At 35.6% G+C, this 21,511-nt stretch overlaps 2 protein-coding genes across 3 annotated transcripts in view; one reads left to right on the top strand and one right to left on the bottom strand.

The window, feature by feature from the left end:
* Window positions 1–21,511, bottom strand: part of LOC133529481 (soluble guanylate cyclase 88E) — a 184,645-nt gene that overhangs the window by 78,604 nt on the left and 84,530 nt on the right. The window lies entirely within an intron of this gene.
* Window positions 1,325–10,247, top strand: LOC133529782 (myrosinase 1-like). Its single transcript, XM_061867590.1, has 8 exons — window positions 1,325–1,436; window positions 2,674–2,801; window positions 3,522–3,669; window positions 4,403–4,925; window positions 6,843–7,151; window positions 7,464–7,635; window positions 8,775–8,841; window positions 9,933–10,247. The coding sequence occupies exons 1-8, from the start codon at window positions 1,399–1,401 to the stop codon at window positions 10,138–10,140; spliced, it is 1,593 nt and encodes a 530-aa protein (XP_061723574.1). The 5' UTR covers window positions 1,325–1,398; the 3' UTR covers window positions 10,141–10,247.

Here is a 21,511-nt window from a genome sequence, read left to right as displayed (position 1 = left end):
TTTCTGTTTGGTGATTAAACTTGTCAAATGGATTACATTTAACGATAAATTAAAATCTTGTCATAAAGTTTATCAAGCTGTGTGTTCAATATCAAGCGACGCCGCCTTCTTTTTTAGGGCTCCGTAGTCAAAATAGATGACGCAGAGACATGGTAGAAACTACGTATTTCAAAATGAAATTTGAACCATGAATGTAGGCACCTTTATTTTTGGCACTAGGCGAAAAAGAATAGCCTTACTGCTGAAACGAGTGCGCGGCAGTGGAAACAGCATGCTGAGGTGTATGGCCGAGCGTCTTGACAGCCCGCTAATTAAATATTGGACTGATGTCACGATAGGGAGAGACAAGAAGCCCTAAAAGTCGGGGTATTTTGTAAGTGGTTGAATGTTTCTTTTGTTTACTGTGTCTTTAATTCCAGTTTTTAAATTTTTTTGCATTGTTTTTCTTTGTGTAGGTACACTAACCCTCAGGCTATTAAGATGCATCCTACTAAGACATCTACGGATGTGGTTGGTGCAAAATTAAAATTTATTTTCGTGTATCGTGTTTTGATTTAAAAGAAATTACTTCTCCTTTTTCCTAATCAGATCACGATACCTATTATACCGAATATGCCCTTAAACGGATCTCTACTATTTTTGTTACCTAATTTTGTAGTAAAATTGCTGACAGTGGGTCAGCTGCAGAGAAAAGGTACCCCCCCTGCATAGAAAATTTTTATGCAGAGGGGGTACTTTTTCACTGCTGCTGACCGTACATGGACACTTCTTCTGTTGAAACACTTTTTAACTTTTACTGTTAGAATTACTGAAGAACAAAACAATGTTTAAGCATTTTTTAAAGATTGATAGTACAGTACACTCCGAATTATAAATTGAAAAAATCCGTTCTCACTAAATTATAGATCGTGGGTCCAAAAGATCTCTAGCTGGTAAAGTTTTCCTTAAAGGGTCAGACCAAGAGATGGCAGCGATTTTGATAGCCCGGCCTATGCAAGTGTTAAGTAAACATTATAATTTCATAGAAGTTTGACGTTTAAAATAACACTTGCACCAACTTATCTTGGTCTGACTCTTTAAAGAAAACTTTTCCATCTAGAGATCTTTTGGACCCACGATCTATTATTTAGTGAGAGCGGATCTTAACCGTTATGTAATCGTTCACACTGTTCATGAGTTCTCTTGAAAAATCTACAGAAAAAACTGTACATATTGTTTACGAGACGATGTTGTATCATGTAAATACACGGAATCCATTGTGCGTAGACCAAATCACACTTGGCCAGTTTTTTAAGTGTACATTCACCAAAATACTTTCTATAGTTTACTAATATTATCGGATTTAACGATAAGAAGTAACTATTGAACTGACTCGTCTGACTAAGTTGTTGTGGCGCGATGTTTTCGACAAACGGACGTTTTGTGTTTTATATTTGGTATGTATCTAGTAATATGCACCTTATTGGCATGTAGGTACAAATGAAAATAATATGCTATGTGTGGTTACGCATCACAGTAAAACCATTCGTGTTATCTGATTGTTTTTTCACGCCCGTCAGTAATGTGAAAACATCAATCATATCATTGATTCAATAATAATCATACATTGTCATTGGTATACATTTCACTTGGAAAACTAAGAATAAAAAATACAGAATTAAATGGAATAAAAAATAACAATTTAACGACCGTTCTGGCCTAGTGGGTAGTGACCCTATGAAGCCGATGGTCCTGGGTTCGAATCCCGGTAAGGGCATGTATTTGTGTGACGAGCACAGATTTTTTTTTCTGAGTCATGGATGTTTTCTATGTATTTAAGTATTTGTATATTATATATATCGTTGTCTGAGTATTCACAACACAAGCCTTCTTGTCTTACCGTGGGACTTAGTCAATTTGTGTAAGAATGTCCCTATATTATTTATTTATAAAAAAATGTTAATTTGTTAATAATAATAATGTTAATAATTTTTAAAATAGATACAGAAAATGTCAGGTCTCATTATTCTCATCAAGGAACTTATTCACTGAGTAAAAGGCCCTTTGTACCAATAAAGATTTTAAGCGTGAATTAAAACCTTTGACCTTTTCTGAATCGTCGTCACATCCAATTTTCGGATTACCTAATACAGTTTGAATGAGCATATCAAGTGTCGTTATAACACAGCTGCCAACAGTGTTTATTATCTTGAATATTTTCAGCTCTAAATAGATTTTAATACTTGAGAATTCTATGAATTGGATAGAACCTAAACCAGTCCGGGGCCGGGCCGCAGCTTCCGGCGCTTCGTTTTCTATGGAAAGCACCACGTGATCACCGATCAGCCGTCATAGAAAATGACGTGTCGGACGCCTCGGCCCGGGCCCGGCCCGGTCTAGCGTGAGGCATCCTTAAACTATAAAATCTGAAATGGTGGTCATGTAAAATAACATTTCAAATGAATATAATGTTCTTTGACGACTTTTTAATTAAATATATTCTTTATTTGATAACTATTTCACCTAAATGTTGAATTTAAGATACATGAATACTCAATATATATTTATATATTCTTATAAAATTATATTAGTTCAGAATGCATCATTTGAGAAACTCTGGTCGGCATTTATTTCATAGATCCCTGGATGTATAATGTTTTGTTTCAAATTAAATAGTATAATGTGGTCTTTCAGTTGGCTTCTAACAATCAGTGCCGCCAACACAAGAATCAAAACGCTGCCAACAAAACAGTTCCCTCGTGAGTTCAGTTTTGGAGCAGCGACAGCCGCTTACCAAATAGAAGGCGCATGGGATGTCGATGGTGAGTGGCATACATTATTCCAATTTTGATGATTTAAATGGGTGAATCAACTTTTTTCGTTCTTGCTCAGTCAGCATCAATAGTAGCGGATGAAACAAAGCGGTAAAAGTATCTGCCACCCTGGAATACTTTTCCAAATAGATATACATTGAAACCTGGATCAGTGGGACATCAAGGGATGATCAAATTTGTCTCACTAAAGAGCTATTCCACTTACCCAGGGTCTCATTTAGTCATGTAAAAATACATTTCTGACTCATTTACTGAGGGTTCCAGTGGAGGGGTGAGAATAGAGGATATTTAAATTATAAAGGTGGTTAATAAGGTTTTTTGTAAAAATTATGTATGAGTCGTCATCATTAAGTTTAATTAAAGTAAAATAATCCTTGTGCTTAAATATTATTTAAGTTTGTTTAAATTTTGGATATATTTTATTAAGTTAAATCAGTTTGGATTTCATTGCATCTTAAAACTTGAATAAATGAATAATATTTTTTTGTTTTTTCGTGTTACTTATACGACCATTACCGAGCATACTTTATTCATACATCGCTTAGCCTACCCACATTATTGTTATTATCAAGATACTCATAGACATCATAATAATTCCCAGTAGCAGTAACAGAGCCGAATTAATAGTCATAAATATTTAAAGCAAATAATAAACAAATATCCTCGAAAATGTATCAATATCTTTATTTAATTAATATAATATTTCAGGTAAGGGTCCGTCGATATGGGACTACCTAGTGCACACGGACCCTGGCCACATCACCGACAAGAGCAACGGAGACATTGCCGATAACTCTTATTACAACTACAAGAGAGACATCGAAATGTTGAGGGAGTTAGGTGTTTCACATTACAGGTAAATAATTATATATCTTTTTTATCCCACGTCGGTAGTAAACTTACGGCCTCCCTAATGGTGATCAGTCATCGTAGCCTGCAACTCTAGAGGTGCTACATGCGCGTAAATATGAATCTACTTTTTTTTTATCAACAAACTAAATTATGGTCGTTTATAATAAGTATGCGTGATAGTAAAATTTGACCTACAGTTTCCTTAATAAATATAAAGATACAAAATTTTATAAAATACCAAAATATTTTTTATTCTTGTTTTGTTATGAAACACTTTAAGTTTAGTAATAATTAACTTTGACTGATTGCAGATAAACAAAGTAAACTTTAAATCTAAAGTTAGTTTTTATTACCTTTTTATAGCTTAATTAATATTTATTGAGCAGGAAGGTAAGTATTTTGAGGATTTTGAAAAATTCATCAGTATAAAGAAATATTCAAATTGATCATTTGAAAAGACAAATTCTCCTTCGTTGATTTTTGTGGACAACAGGAACTGATGAAATCATAATTTGTTATGAAAAGGAAAAATGACCCGGAGCAGTTCGAACTTTTAGAATCAATCAATTATCAGATATTTATCGTGTAGGTTCTTTATTTGTGGTTAAAGTTTGTAAGGTGTACTATAAATAGCTACTTATAATTTGACTATTTTTTTCATTTCATTTCATATTAGCTTTGTAAGTAATTAATGTCAGAAAACATAAAAACTAGGTAATTTTCTATCGTTTATATAGGTTCTCCATATCTTGGACAAGAATTCTTCCATTTGGCCGAGCCAACTACGTGAACCAACGAGGCATCGACTACTACAATAAACTTATTGACGAACTCATAGCAAATGATATCGTACCTTTCACGACCATATACCATTGGGATTTGCCCCAAATTCTTCAGGAACATGGTGGCTGGATGAATGAGAAGATAGTAGACTGGTTTGGAGACTATGCTCGAATCTTGTTTCAAAACTTTGGCGATCGCGTGAAGCTGTGGACGACAATAAATGAGCCATTTGTCCATTGTTACTTTAGCTACGGTTATGGCGTCCATCCTCCTAGAATCAGGTCCCCAGGTGTTCAGTTCTATGAGTGTGGAAGGCAAATTCTGCTGGCGAACGCCAGGGCATACCATATATACAACGATGAGTTTAGAAGTACGCAAGGTGGCAAAGTTGGTATCGGTTTAAATTCCGAACATGTGTTTCCCGCTTCAGATTCGAAAGATGATATTGAAGGCGCTAAAGATTACTTAGCTATCCACGTAAGTACCGTAGCTACTGTGTTTTGTAATATCCTGAATTCAATCAACTTTGCTTGCGAGTATTGTTTCTTCTTTCATTTTAATTAGCATCCGTCCCTCCTTCAACATTCTCTTATTTTTTTATTGTATTAAATTCTCCATCTTTTCCCTTTTATTACTTTTATTTGCATAGCCTTTCCCTCTGGAAACTCTTGTAATATTTAACTATAGGCAAATAACTTCGTCATTAATATCAACTTAATTTAGAATTGAAGTTCAAATATAGCAAGAGACCGCATGTTCGTCATTTCTGAATGTCGCTCGCTTGTACTTTGTACGGTCGAGCAAACAGATTCTTTAGTAATTTGCGGGTCAAGTAAATTTGGTTCTACATAAGTAAGCTAAGGGATTTCCAATGTAAAGTGAGCCGGAAAAACTGCTAAAGAATTATATTCCTAGACCGTAGTTATCCACCTATCCTATCCTCTCCTATCGTTCTGGTCTAGTGGGTAGTGACCCTGCTTATAGAGCCCGATGTTTCTAGGTTCGAATCCCGGTATGGGCACAGATATTCATTTCTGTGTCATGGGTTTTTCTATTTATTTAAGTATTTATATATTATATATATCGTTGTCTGGGTACCTACGACACAAGCCATCTTGAGCTTAATGTAAAGCTTGGACAATTTGTGTAAGAATTTCAAATATTTACTTATTTTCTTATAATGATTAGGACCCGCAATGTTGAGTGCGACTATAGACAGTTTTTGGGGAGAGAGCAACGGTTTTATCGATATTATCAGACTGTTACTGTATCAATGCGGTCAATTCATTTAAATTAAATAACAGGGATGAGTCATATTTTGTCAAGTTCTAAAATATAAAGGTATATTTCATTTCAATAAGGCAATTTTAACGGATTAAACTTTCGTTTAAAAAAAGCAAGCAATAACAATTATTTTAATGGTTCAAACATGTAAAAACTGGGGATATAAGTGTATCCTTAATGCATTTATTTATAAATGTTACATTGGATTAAAAATCTAACTAATTTATACAGACATAATTTTCCTACCTTAGGCGTTATATTTTTGGCCCAAATTATATGAAACTCTCACTGATTATAAATTAACCAGCGGATGCATATTACTTCCATTTTAAATTTCTATTATAACTTGTGATTATTTTTTCAAAAAAACTAAACAAATTCGCAATGACAGCGTCATTTTCCTGCTAAGACCGTAATTTTTCTACTACGGGCGTCATATTAATTTATTATTGTTTTTACAATTTGTAATTTTTAAATTCTAATTGATTGCCTATATGTTATCTACTTATGCCATACGACTAAATAAATAAATTATGGTTTTGCTCACTGTTACGTATAAACAGTAGTTTTAGGTAATATGACGATGTACAATTAATACAAATAAAATCTATTCTATTCTATTCAATTCTTCTAAACTATTTGCTTAAAACTGGTATCATTCAACTTTTATTCCGAATATGTTTCTTATGTCATAGTTATTTTTCTCAAAATCTAAAGTTAAAAAACGACCAGAAAAATGACGCAAATATTAAATTTCAAAAATACACCTAAATAGTCTTGTTCACTCCCTACCATCCGCACCCAAAATTCTGGGGCCTTATAATGATTATTGTTCTGAGTGAAGTAGTGTGATGTTTACTCAATGTTTTTTCAAGCTTCAAGTTTTCAAGGCCTAATCAGTAATAATGTACTGCCCTGTTTAAATCTACTTCCTCTATCTTTATTTATGCATCTTAGCTGTAATTTAGGAGTGTTGAGAAGTTTTTAAGTTACCTTACATACGTAGATATAATGTAATGTGTGACTGATAACTATAGTATGTTATTAGTTTGTTGCTGTTCCTAGTTAAGTTAAGATAATATAAATAAAAAGTGATTCGATATCTTGCAGTTTGGCCAATACATGCATCCGATCTTTTCAAAATCTGGAAACTACCCGCAGCGAATGATACACCGCGTACAGGCTGCTAGCACTGCTCAAGGACACAACTCCTCAAGACTTCGTGGCTTCAATCGGGAGCAGATTACCTACATCAAAGGCAGCGCGGATTTCCTGGGACTCAACCATTATTACACGAAATATGTATATAGGAACAGTTCTGTCATTGGAGTGTTCGAGGTACCGTCGATGGACGATGATGCGTTTGCGGATTCTTATTTGGATCAATCTTGGCCAAGTTCGCACGCTCCATGGATCAGGGTAAGTGAAATTGTGTAGGTAATAGAGATTACTCATCTATTAGTGTTTTGATCCTCCATCGGTCGCCTGTTTTAAAGTTAAACTCCGGAATTGTGAGCTAGATAAATAAAAAAATATAGCACTTATGCAAACGTTTCCACAAATGCACATACACATACACACTCTCTCTCTCTCACACACACACACACAGACACACAAACATCACTTATGAGCCCGACGCCCCGCTGAACGCTTCGCTTCGAGCGTCCACTAAGGATTAAAGTTAAAGCCAGATTATTTAAGGATGTTACTATGGATTTATCAATATTTTAGGAGTATGGACCCGGTTTGCACCACCTCCTGGTCCACATAAAGGACACATACGGCAACCCCTTAGTGTACATAACGGAAAATGGAGTGTCCACGACTGCGGGTCTCAATGACCATACCAGAGTGTCCTACTACAGAAGCTACCTTAGTGCGGTACTCGAGGCGCTTGCTGAAGGTAAAAATACATCCACATACATAAATTTTCCAGCATTGTTAATATGTATGTACTGTAGTTACATTTTTTTTGTAAATATTTTTCTCACTGCAGTTAATTTATAAAAATCTGTTTTATCGTATGGGTCAATATTGTGTACTGAGTTCCAATAATTAATAAAATCAGATTGCTTGTGAGAGCGCTGAGTGCTGGTGGCCTAGCGGTAAGAGCATGCGACTTGCAATCCGGAGGTCGTGAGTTCAAACCCCGGCTCGTACCAATGAGTTTTTCGGAACTTATGTGCGAAGTATCATTTGATATTTACCAGTCGGTCGCTTTTCGGTGAAGGAAAACATCTTGAGGAAACCGGACTTATCTCAATAAGGCCTAGTATATAACCCTCTGGGTTAGAAGGTCGGATGGCAGTCGCTTTCGTAAAAACTAGTGCCAACGCCAATTCTCGGGATTAGTTGCCAAGCGGACCCCAGGCTCCCGTGAGCCGTGGCAAGATCCCGGGACAACGCGAGGAAGAGGAGAACAGATTGCTTGTGAAAAATGAATATTTTTCAAGTCTCTTTTTATACTAATAAAATTAATGTAATGGATAATGATTGACGTTTCTCATTACAAATTTTGTAAACGTATGACCTTTGAATGGAAAATCCAGACTCGAGGTTTGCCAGAGAGCAATGGACCGCACCATACTATGTTCGTAGAACCGACCGTATTATAAACACCGAACGTTCCAAAACTGGCATTGCGGAAGAGGGCATGAAGGCCACTAAGCTGAAATGGGACTGGGCAGGGCACATCTGCCGAATGCACCCAGAACGCTGGGCCAAAATAGCCACAGAATGTATCTCGGGGCAGAGAACGACCCAAACGGAGATGGCGGGACGACCTCGATACATTCTGTTTAGCGTGCCGGGAATGTGCATTGGACAGGACCAAATCACGAGAAAAAGGGGAGGCCAATCTAATAGGCTAGAAAAAAAATGCCCTTTTAATGAAGATCAGAATGTCCAGTGTTCAGCACCTTGGGCATAGGACAAAAGTAGTATAACAGAACTCGGTTTACGAAAAGTAATTTACAACTTTTCGGAAACGTCTAAACAAATTGAATACGGGTATTGTTATGAAATGAAACATTTAATTTTCAGGCTGTAACGTGCAAGGATACTTTGCGTGGAGCTTAATGGATAATTATGAATGGTCCCACGGTTATACGTAAGTATTTACAAATAATTATATTCTTATATCTCAATTTAACATTATTTTTGACACATAAATTAGGTACTGTCTAAGGTAATCTAGATGCATATTGTCTGCATAATACTTAATATTGTGTACATAGTTATGTAGTATTTGTGACTGAATATTTACTTTAACTACTTATACTTTAATAAAATAACGATGGTTACATTATTAACCACTGTAGGAAAAATAGTTTACATAGTAAAACAAATAGTGGATGTTGTAATATTATTAACGGACGAAATAGACAATTGTCTAATTTATCTTCACAACGGTCACGTGTTTTTATTGGTTCAAAGCTTATCGCAAAAATTGGAAAGCAAATTCTGATCTAACAATACTCTGGTACATTTTGCAATATAATTACATAAAAATTGTAGAAGGCAAGCAGTAAAAGTCAAAAGTGGAGCGAAAAAATCAAAATGGTCGCTAAGTGTAGTCAGGCATAGGCAGTCCACTTGTCACAGTCATAATCTATCTTATAAAATCGGACCGCAAGCAAAGCGATTGCATATTATTCTTAGTTACAATCCTGAGACATGAGTAAACGACTTGTTAGAAATATGTAGAGGTTTAGTGTGCAGCAGGGACCTATCCACCCCATCCCAGAAAAAAAACCTTTAAATGGCTTAGTCGTTTATCGAATAGCCCCAACGATTGCCTTGCCCTTTGAATTGCTTGCACGTTCATTTGACTTGGCTCTAGGAAGGGGTTTCCCTTTCAGATATACCGCTAAAATTAAAGGGTTTCCCCTTCGTAATTCAAAAAATTATGACGCCCGTGCTGTCATTTAGACACCCAGTTATTCGCTTAAACATATATAAGCAATATTTGATTCTATTTTTTAGAAGAGAAAGTTGAAAATAGCATAAGAGCTCTTCAAGAGGTTAGCGCTTAGGAACGGGTACACGTATTAGAAGCGCTTAAAAAGTCAAATGAAAGGATTTTAGTTAGCAGCGGCAAGCCTTACGAAATACCCCTTTGAAAACCCTCGAAGGGGATACCAGACCGGTGCCTTGTGTGTTGTGTGTATTTAATTTATAAATTGTATGTATGTCTGACAGACATCGCTTCGGCCTGTACGAGGTGGATTGGGAAGATCCTGAGCGGACCAGAACACCCAGAAAGTCAGCGTTTGTCTACAGAGAAATTATACGTAGTCGGACCATTGACTACAATTACAATCCGGACCCATACGCCGGCAGCACAAGCACCATCACCAGCTCTCTCCTTGTTTTAGTTATTGTTGTTTTAGCTGGATTAATTAGCTAATCTACTCATCTTCATCATTTTGTTTGCGTTTGTCTATTGACGTATTTACTTCAATAGCGGTTCTAGGTGCAAACAGTTTATTTATGATCTTGGCCAGGTTCACCTGTCGTGAAGACTGCGTCTATATACCTCGGCCTTCTCATTTCTAACCAGCATGGAAAATCCAAGTACGCTGTATACGTATATTGCCCGTGAGTGAGTTAGCCTTCGGTATTTCAATAACATAAGTTAAAATTCATCCCGAGATAATAAAATTTATGTCTGTCAATATACCCTATCATATAGAAAACGCGATATTCATTGACTCGTATCGTAACGGAAACAGAAATATCTCCTTTGTTCTATTCTTTAGGGGTCAATTTCACCAAACGAGCATTTTTTTCTAATTGCCATGTAATTTTGAAATAGTGATTTAATGTAATAAAATGTAATGTGATCATTCGTAAAAAAATAAAGCAAATATTACTTTCGCGGTACACATATTTATGAAATTTTCAAAGATATTTCTATTTGAAAATTTGGTCCGGGCACGGGAACTTTTCTGTCCATGGGAATTGGATTTTGCTGGCACGGGAATTCGTTTTCTAAGAATTATTACTATTTAAACTATGTTTTATTATTAATCAAAAGTAAAATAATAAACTTATAGGATTATTAATGACCTAATTCACACAAATAAAACTGATGACTCAAAAACTCAAATAATGAGGTTAAGGATTTTTCTAAATTAAATAAGAATCAAGGCGAGGATCGGGTAGGCCCAGACGGAGATGGCGGGACGACCTGAATGCATATCTCACAACTGGCCCAAAACCGAGCGAGACGAGTGGAAATCGAGGGGGGAAGCCTTTGCCCAGCAGTGGGACACCGTATAGGCTTATAATAAATAAATAAATGTTTTTTTCCTTTGACTTTGATTAACGATTAACAGCCATCATCTGACTGAAGAAACATCGTGGTAGTTCATTTTAATTTTATATAATGTAATATCGTATGAACATTTGGACAACTTTTAATGTAAGTTTCTTTAAAAGTTTTATTGCTAATATTTATGAATAACGTATATTGTTTTGGTTTTTTAATGAGTCTGATTATTACAATTGTGGATTACATTTTATTACATTTGTGGATTCGCAACGAACTAATAAAAAAGTGATATTTACGATTAATTCATGACAATTTGTATAATATATGACCCAGTTAATTAACGCTTTAAGATATATAACATCCACAGTAATAGCTTTAAATTAATAAAATAAACAAAATTTTATAATTCCCGCGCCTAGAAACCATCATAAGGCCTTTAACATCTTGACAGATGATTTATGCAGCGTTTGTATGTGCGAATCCACGCAACGAACTAATAAAAAAGTGATATTTACGATTAATTCATAAAAATTTGTATAATAAGTATATGGCCCAGTTAATTAACGCTTTAAGATATATAACATCCACAGTAATAGCTTTAAATTAATAAAATAAACGATAATTTAAAATCCCCGTTCCTAGAAATCATCATAAGGCCTTTAAAATATTGACAGATGATTTATGCAGCGTTTGTATGTAAGGAACAACGTTTCTCGTGGCTGTATAAGCCAATGCCTTGTGCCTCTTCGCGCGTTTTCGGGCAAGGGCTTTCGCGATGGTTACCGCTCTGACGCGAGATCCTCATAAATAAATAAAATCATCTAAAATCTAATTCGCATGTTACAGAAATTCTAAAATATCGTCATTATTTATATGGACAAGAGCTAGGTAAAAAAATTCGCCCTACCCGTTTTTATATGGTTCTGTCGTATATAGAAGAATCAATCCTGTCTAGAACTTTTATTTACTCAAGTAACTTCTGCTTCTATGAAGGTTTTGAAAAATAATAATTCACGGAAGGATCTAATAAGATCTGAAAATAATAATTTGAATGAACCTCTCAGAACTTGAACATTTCGGAAATTGTATTTTCTGGTCAGTTTAATATTAACTGATAGGAAGTTACAAGATTAATGAACTCACAACTTTACTAAACTAATTCAAAATTTGAAATAGGTAGAACGTTTTCGATTTTAATGTTACCAGCGTTTGCAAAACTTTTACAGGCCTCAGCAGCTCACGTAGAACTCGTTTTATAGCGAAATGATTGGAAAATATTCTTGTCTCGTCGCGTTTTAAACAAAAAATTATGTTTAAGTGAATTTGTTTATACCGTGGAAGCTCCAGCTATACTCCATATGTAACCTCTTTTTACCATATCTGCGATATAATTATGATAAGTGTCAATGTCACGTATTTAATATTATTGTCATTCTTTGCATTTTCCTAAAAGCAAAAAGTATAATTGATTAAGTTTTATCGCCGCTGCTGCCGCCGGCGCCGCCGCACGATATCGTACCCGGGCGTGATAGTGTTATCCTTACATCTACCCTCAATTTAAAAAATAATGCAAAATTGTTTACATCATGACTCATGTTATTCGGCTTTCACCAATTTTAACATGCGAATGTGTTTGGTCTCGTTAGTCCGTATTATTTTTGTTATTTCATCGTTATAGTTTGTTGAGTTTTTGTTACGTTTTTGTTACCTGGTTTTGTATGCTATTGCATTAGCCTTGTTTTAATTAACAAGATGGACCCTCGACCAGGCCCTTCGCGGGAACAGGAAACTGATTTCCTCAGTCCTAAAAAGAAAAGGCCACGTGGCGCTTTTTCTCCAAACGAGAAAACAATAATTGTGAATGTTTACAAAGGAATAATGGAGACTTGGCCACAATCAGAAAATTGGAGTTATACGGACTGTGCCAAAAAAACTGCGGAATTGACAGGAGTTACTCATATGTGCACTAAAAAAATGTTTACTATCCCTGAAACATCAAATTATGACAGCTGTCAGAATTCCACATAACTAAAAACCAAGGTTTAGTTCAAATATTTTCGGAAAAGTATGTTACCAACTTTGCTATTTCTACCTGAAAGCTATTTATCTAAAGTCAAATATAAGGATGCGGTAAGAACCTTTAATTAAAACGAAATTAAGACAAAGATAACCCTTAAAAGGACAACTGTTCTAATTTCAACTACGGAACCCTAAAAAGGCAAGTTCACCAAACGTAACCCTTAATCCTATTTTACCACGAACAAAACATATCAGTTTGGAGACTTATCTCCAAGTAATAGGCTTTAAAATTAATTGTTTTTTTTTTATGGACAAAATCTACATTGCCTTCGTGTTTAAAAACCGTGTTTACAGAACAAAGCTCTAACCGTTTTGAGTGAGACAGGCATTGAAGCGTGTGAAGTGCTGTAAACCGGGGTAGTTTAAAATTACAAAAGTATCAAAATACTGTTTTACGTCATTGATAATACACAACTACGAATTGGTAGATTTGTAACTCTTTAAAAAACATGAATTAATTTTTGGTTGAAACTTCTTGAGGTTACAGGCTTTCTTTCTTGCTCATCTCAATAAGTAGATGTATGATGTCACAGACAAAACTGAACTCGAATGCTCGATGCAATAGTGTTGCACGTAAATTACAATGAGTGATGTGAAATTTCATTTTACTACCAATGGCGGACAAAAATAGTACATTTCGATGCTAGTGTGGAAAGTATGTCATTACTTCACGAGTACCGAGATATCTTGTGACGAGCCGTCGGCGAGTGAGCGAGCGAGAGACTTAAAACATTCTTGCAGTAAGAAAAAACGCCTCTGCTTTGACAGGCGTTTCGGCAGCTATTCCGTTCCATTCAGACAACTTATTAAGAACGGTTTTTCAATATTCAATATTAAAAAATAAATAATGATGAAGAGGTAAGTAATAAAATATGAAATATGCTTATATTTATTATATTTACATTAACAGTAAGTTTTTATGTATATTACGACTTTTAAAGGAAACTAACATCAACACTCATCAATAAGTAGTCATGAATTGGAACAAGTGGAAAAGTAAAAAGCACTAGTTCGCGAAATCCAACTTTCCTCACTCTAAACAGCTACGTAAAGTAGCACTTTTTGAGCAACTATATTAAAAATATATTTCCTTTAATAATGACTTGTCACAATAATTGTTATAACAAAAGTGTAAAATAATTAACCGACAACAATAATAAAGTACTCAATCTTGTTTTATGGAGGATAGGCAGGCGTTTGACCACGATCCCACCTGATGGTAAGTGATGATGCGGTCTACGGTGGAGCACGCTTACCTATGAGATACCTATTTACTCTAGCCTTCTTAATCTTAAATAGTTGCAGTTGTTACCCTAAAACAAATGATTTTGTTCCTAATTTTGGAGTCTATACGCTTAACAGAGCATGATAAGAACCGGTTTCCATTTTTTTTAATTAATGGTTTTTAACAATGAATTGTTCAAAAATCAACTGTAACAGGTAGTAGGAAACTAATACTAAACTACTACTACTACTACTATACAAAAAGATATAAGTAGAGTCAGATCAAACTAAGTTGGCAGAGATTTTGATAGCCAAGCCTGTTCATGAGTTAAGTAAACGTCATAATTTCGTAGATGTTTGACGTTTAAAATAACACTGTCAATGTCTGGGCAATCAAAATCGCTGCGAATTTATCTTGGTCTGACTTGAGGTACGTCTGAAATATTGATGATTATAAATATATTTTCTCGACGTCCAAAAATCGCGCTCTCTGTGAATTAGCCAATTTATTTTACAAAATATTTGGTTATAAAATGTCCCATAATTGGTCTTACGTCCATTATTGGGATATTCAAAATAAAAATGCTCAAACTTGGTAACGTGAACCTCGCTTGAGTAATCGATACGAAGGAGGAAAACGCTAAAGCGATTTATCTGCGGAGATATGAGTATGCCTGCGAAGCGCTTTAAAACTGCACTTACCTGCGCCGCAGTGGATCAAACTTTGCCGGAGAATAAAGTTACTAGATACTTTTACATAAGATAGTAGAGACAGACCAAAATAAGGGTTAAGTAAACGTCATAATTTCATAGCAGATTGACGTTTAAAATAACACTTGGACTGTCTGAGCTGTCAAAATCGCTGCCAATTTATCTTGGTCTGACTCTAGTACGGCTACCACCACTTTAACACTGATATGTTCGCTAGCGTGTGCGTAACTTACTTTATATGTATCTCGCTCGTACTCGCATATTAGTGCAAGCGGGTGTATATAAAGTACGTTACGCAAAGTTAGAATATGTCAGTTTGACACTGCTAAGACAATCGTGGTAAGGCGTGGTCATTGACTTATATATTATATCGTAAAGATGGGCCTTACGGGCACTAAGAATAATGCCAGTACAGCGGTCTCTGTGACACCCCCGACGTAGTATAAAAAACTATTCTTATTAGCTAATTGAGGCTTGTAGCACGTTTATAACGCCATAAAAGTCTATTGTAACTATAGTGTACCCAAATATACTTAAATGTACCTTTTTTACTACAGCTTGCTGATTCCACTCACGTGTTTTAGGCGGCCGTCGTCGTGAACACTGCTCGCACTGTTAGTGCTAGAAAAAGGAGACTTAGGCTCTCCGAAAAGTGTCGCGCGAGTGACTAAAACACGTGAGCGGAATCCGTAGAATTAGTTAGTTAGTGTCTCAGGACAGTTTAAATTCGATTATAGCTTGCTGGTTCACTTTCTGATTGTGAAAATATTACGTACCTACCGCACCCTTCACTTAACACATTTATGTACCTAGCTGTCAATTTTTCAAGCACATCTCGCAAAACAGAAAACAATTATGTTACCAAAATATCTGTCAGGACAGACAAACCTCATTACAGCGAAGAGACTCATAAATAAAATAAATACTTTCACAAATAAACAAGAGTAATAACATCTAATAAGACCCAAAACGGGGACCTAGCCAATGAAGAGACTATGATATTTATAGTTTTTGTTATATTCATTTATATTTATATATATATTTATTAACTTGGGGTGTGTAGGTATTACAGTAACTGGACAAATACTAAGCTAAATTAATAATTAGCTCAAATCTAAAATAGGCCTTTGACGCATTCTAGCAAGGATGCTGGCGGCATTTCCTCGTTGTATCGCAATGCTGAATATGCTGATACGTTGTGCGAGTAAAGGGCCCGCTCTTCGGTCACCAGTTACGTCAACCAGACGCTTCGCGATTTCTGCAATTAACTTTTAAATTAGAACTTATTGAATAAATAATCATTTTCTTCTAGTTTTATCATACACTATATTTTATTTGTTGACAAGGAACCCTGAATGTCCAAATGTCTGTTAGATATGTCGGACGTGGCAACACGTCCTTGTTAGGGGTTATTAGGCTTGTTATGTTAGCTCGAGTAACGGAGGGATCAAGTCGCAATTAGATACTCGTACGAGTATAGGTAAGTATATACCTACCTAGCCCTAGTATATTGACTTGATCTTAGCACAAAAGAAAAACTTATTTTGAGAGCTATACTTGCACTAAGTGGTTGTGAAAATTCAAAAGAATAAAAAATACCTCATATATATGTAAGTAGTTTGTTTTTCAACCTTTTTTTCTAGATTAACATATTTTTTAATTACGGTACAATAAAAGAAAAATTAAGTATTTCACTAGTCTGATTGTGTATAATACAATTTGTTTCTGATTACATACACAATCAATGTAGATTTAATTATTATATTTACATACATAATTCATAAATATTGTTATTACTTTAATGAATAACATATACAATTTAATAGACAAATGAATAATACAGGTAAACTTAAAATAATGGTATTGAAAACCTCCTCCAGCTTGCTACTGATGGGAAGTGTCGTATAAGCATTGCCACGTTGAATGGCAATGCTTATACGCTTAGCGAAATACTGGCCTGCCTTCTGGTCACTTGTGGTGTATGTATATGAGGCGCGTCACTACTCTTGTATAGCCGGCGCGCGTTTGCCCCCCACAACCCCAGCGTTTTGATCGTTGCATATTTGCGGCGTTTGAGGTCCTCCGCTGTGGACGTGGCATGACCAGCATCTTCATTTACTTCTAACTCATGTGACACCTTTCCTAAATAGTAGTGACTTGATGAACATGGAGTCACGACGAGCACTGCATTTCACTTGTATTGCTTTTTGGCATTGTGAAGACTTTAACGCCTCAGTATCTAATAGCTAAATTAATTTTCTGAAGGTCATGTCAGGGGTGCTAGTCATCTTGCCTGTCCTTGGCACAATACTTTTGCATTTCATGGCAGTTTCCATGGCAGTTTCGAGTACTCTGCCACGGAGTGCTGGAACAATATACCACCACCTATACGCAATTCATCATCTGTTCATTCATTTAAAGTTAAGTACAAAAAGCACATCCTCCAAAATTAATTATTTTAGGTAAGTGCCGATGCTACATCTCCTATGTATATTATTGTTGTTTTTTAAGGTTTCTAAAATTTGTTTGTGTTGTTCACAAAGGCAGTATAATAGTTTGTCCAGAGTCTAGTAAAAGGTAATGCTGTAATAATGTGGTTAATTATGATTCGATATTTTTTTTTCAATACTTATGTTTAGAGGCTGATCTCAGATAATATATATTATTTATATCTTTTAAAGGATTAGTTATAGATACGAACTTCTTTAATCTCTTTTGTATAGCTATGTCGCGTAATTTGGAAGGGCTTCCACGGAAGACCAGCGCAAAAGGTACCTTGACTTGAGCAAGCCGAGTGGAAACCTTTTCAGTTACGTTTTACCCCTTTTCGTCTCATGTTTTTGTTAATTTTTTGTTGTTTATGCGTCCTAAATAAATATTATTCTATTATATTCAAAATGTTGTGTCGGGTGTTGTGCTACTTGAGCTTGTAGGGTCGACAATGCGCGTGTAATGTAACTACACTAGAGTTCTGTGGCAAGCACCTATAGGCGGTGGTGGCTGTTGGACATTAGGCGGGCCGCACGCTAATTTGCCGGACGTAGAGATGGGTAGGAACGAGTAAATACTGAGTATTTACTCGGTATTTACTCAAAGCACCCGATAAATACATTTAGGGGGGTAAAAAGATTGGTAATCAAATATTCAAAGTATTATCCGGAACGATTGGTAATAAAATATTAAAAGTATTAATTTACAGTCACGTTATGAAACAACACTAAACAGTCAATCATACATTATAACTGACTTAATTTATGATATTAGCTATCAGTCTGTACCTAGCTGCATTTGTTTCTTATACAGAAACAATTATTACAAAATTGCAGTTTATAAGTAAATAATAATTTCTACCGAAGCGAAGTTTGAGTTGACTCCGGCATACGGCCAAGTTTGCATGTTTGGGTAAGTAGTGTATGTACCTCTCTAGAATCACCGATTTTACAGACCTGAAACAAACAAACGTTTTGAGATTAGAGGTCAGAGTTGTATACTACACAAATCATTTGTAGTTTAGTACGGTGTAGAAAACGTTGTTTACAGTACGCGTTTCCCGCGCTTTCCCGCACGCGTGCGGGTATGAACACTTTCTGTGCTAATGTCGATACTTTAAAGAGCCATATCTACTGTTACTGTTACGTTTTCAAATGAGAGCGTAACTTCGATTATACAGAGAGGGTTTTTATTATAGCGGATTCGTGTAACTAATTTTTTTATACTACGTCAGTGGCAAACAAGCATACCAAGCCTGACGGACAGCAGTCTCCGTAGCCTATGTAAACCTGCAACTCCAGAGGTGCGCATGTAACTGCTCGTTGCCGACCCTAACACTCCGCACCCTCGTCGAGCTTATATGAGTTTGCTCGGGTTCAAGTAAAATAACAAGGTACTTCATGAAACGAATAAATATCACCAGACATCGCAACTCATTGGTAAAAATACATATAACAACATCTTCATGAATTCTAGCCTCCCAGCAGGACATTTGTATGTGTAAGGACGCCATATATCGAACGTGAGGTGCTGAATTTTTAACAGATCCTCTTGGTTTATTGTTGAGCTAACGACCCGATATTTATCAGCCATCTTCTAATAATTGAGAATCTTTGTCACCTCTCTGTTATAAGTTGAATGTGTACCTCTCGCATCGAATAATGGTCCCTGTGACAGCGTGTTTGTAAAGAAAGAAAAATTAAGAAGTAGTTGACACATAAAATATTTGTAGATTTTTTTGGAAGTTTGGCACGTTTATTTATTTAGCAATGTAACATTTAAGTAGTAAAAATCCGGTAAAAGCATATTTCTTCAAATACCTATTTTTTTTAAAACACTCCCGATCAAAACAGACTTAGGAACAATCATAGGACTGTAACAACTTGACAAGTATTAGGACATGACAATTACGCTACCTAAACTATAGGTATGTAAACGTACCGTAAACTTTTGCAAAATTGCCTACCAATCCAAATTTTGCCCGATTAGAAAAAACAGTGATTGATTCTCCTACCACTAGGGTTTGCAATCCGTTCGGAAATGAATGAAATTAACCAGATCTGGATCCGGACCCACGGATCTTCCCATATATTTCAGATCCGTCGTGCAAACTCCGCACCGCACAGCTGTATTTATCTACTTAATTCCTAATGATGGGAGATAAGGCGACCATAGGGCATTGTTATTGGGCTTCAGTTTTAGGACATCTGGCTATAGGCAATCTTCTTCCTCCTGCCCTTATCCCATTAGATTATTTCTTTTTAGATTAACATTCATCACACGAAACCGAAACAAATCTATATAAGTTTCAGTGTTACGCCACAAATTCTAGTTTAAAACGGCAGTAAGGTTTACTTAGTTGAACGCAATCCAGACAGTTTGCAATTGAAACTTTGTACATATTGCGAGACTTTTCCGTCCCTATACTTTAAAGGTTATTGCTCACATTATCACGGTTATCACACTATGGATCCGCAAGCCGCTTCCGAGGGCGACTGGAACTTAACAATCTTGTTATGAAACGGTTATATATGGATGTTCTTCTGCTGAAAGCTGAAAGATCCGTTTAATAACAAGAAACTAATGGAATTTCCGATTGAGCTTCAAAATGACCATGGCGTCTCGAGAATAAGTTTTTGTTTCTTGCTCATTAATGTTGTTTCAAGTATAATATTAATTGATAGTGTATTTATTATGCAGTATACTAATGTAGAAGTGTGCAGCTGATGAAGAATTAATTTTGATACGCGTTTAACCATTTCTTTAGTCAACACCCGGCAATTCATCGTGGCTATTTGTAAAGTCCAGCTATAAGAGCAATCGCCGTACAACGTGAACGTGTGAACACTTTTGACATTGGCGAAATCGTTACATAAATTAGATTTCCAACCTTCACGCTGGCAATATTGCCTCACTAGACGGATGCCATTTTTTTTACTGCTAAACTTATTACTATGTGAATAGGCCGGTGTGTGAGCGAGCCGGGTGCGGATCGAGTCCCACCGGAGCGGCGTGCGGCATCCAATATGACGACCGCCTAACCGCATCAGGTTCACCGCACGCTTGTTTGCTACCATCGTGGTATAAAATTACCATCATCAATTGTTTAGGAGACATTTTGAACAGATTTTACAAAGGACGAGGATTTCATAAAGAATAGAAAACTATTCCTCGGGATCTTTTGCAAGCTTTTATTTAACTTGCAATGTATGTGTGTATGTATATTCGGGTCAAATTTTGCAAGCTAAATTAGATTCACTTCCCATTGTTCGATTGACCTGAAACTTCACATACATATGTATGTAATTTGGGTGACAATGTAATATAATATTATGGTACCATCGAGTTGATCTGATGATGGACACAAGAAGTGGCCATAGGGATTCTGTGATAAAACAAAGCGACCTAATTGGGTTTGGGTTTTTTAGAATTGTCTCGTTGATTAGCAATTGCCTGTAAAAAGGAACTTACAGTCAGCGATAAAAACTCGTGTCAAAAATGAAAATGTTACAAAACTTAGTTCGAATTTTAGTAATTACACAAAATTAAACGATGGTCTCAATTATGAGTTACGGGGCAAGCATAATAAAATCCACCCAGGCCTTATACTAATTAAAACCGCCTAAGACAAGAAGAAGTAGCGAGAAATAGAACAACCTGGATTTCTTTGGAGGAGGCTTTTACCCGAAGGGGGTCCTCACAGATTTAAAATAATATAAATAAATAAAAATAATAATGTAATACATAATAATAATAATAGGATTCTTAAAATATTAATTTTATTCACAAATAATTAAATTATTTCATGCTGTTGATATTTTTCCTTTAAATTTTGTTTAAATGTATTATTAATTATTGTACTTAGCATGCAAAAATCAATTTATCAATGGTAATATTTATGTGTAATTTAATTTAAGTCAATCTGTATGGAATTAATAAAGCTCTATTCATTCATTCATTCATTCATTCAAGACAAGATAAAACCGCCTGTTGTTACCTA

This window comes from Cydia pomonella, chromosome 21 (genome assembly GCF_033807575.1).
Source record: "Cydia pomonella isolate Wapato2018A chromosome 21, ilCydPomo1, whole genome shotgun sequence".
NCBI classification, from domain to species: Eukaryota; Metazoa; Arthropoda; class Insecta; order Lepidoptera; family Tortricidae; genus Cydia; species Cydia pomonella.
The sequence above is the reverse complement of the archived record's forward strand: the minus strand, read 5'-3'. Positions and strand labels throughout refer to the sequence as shown.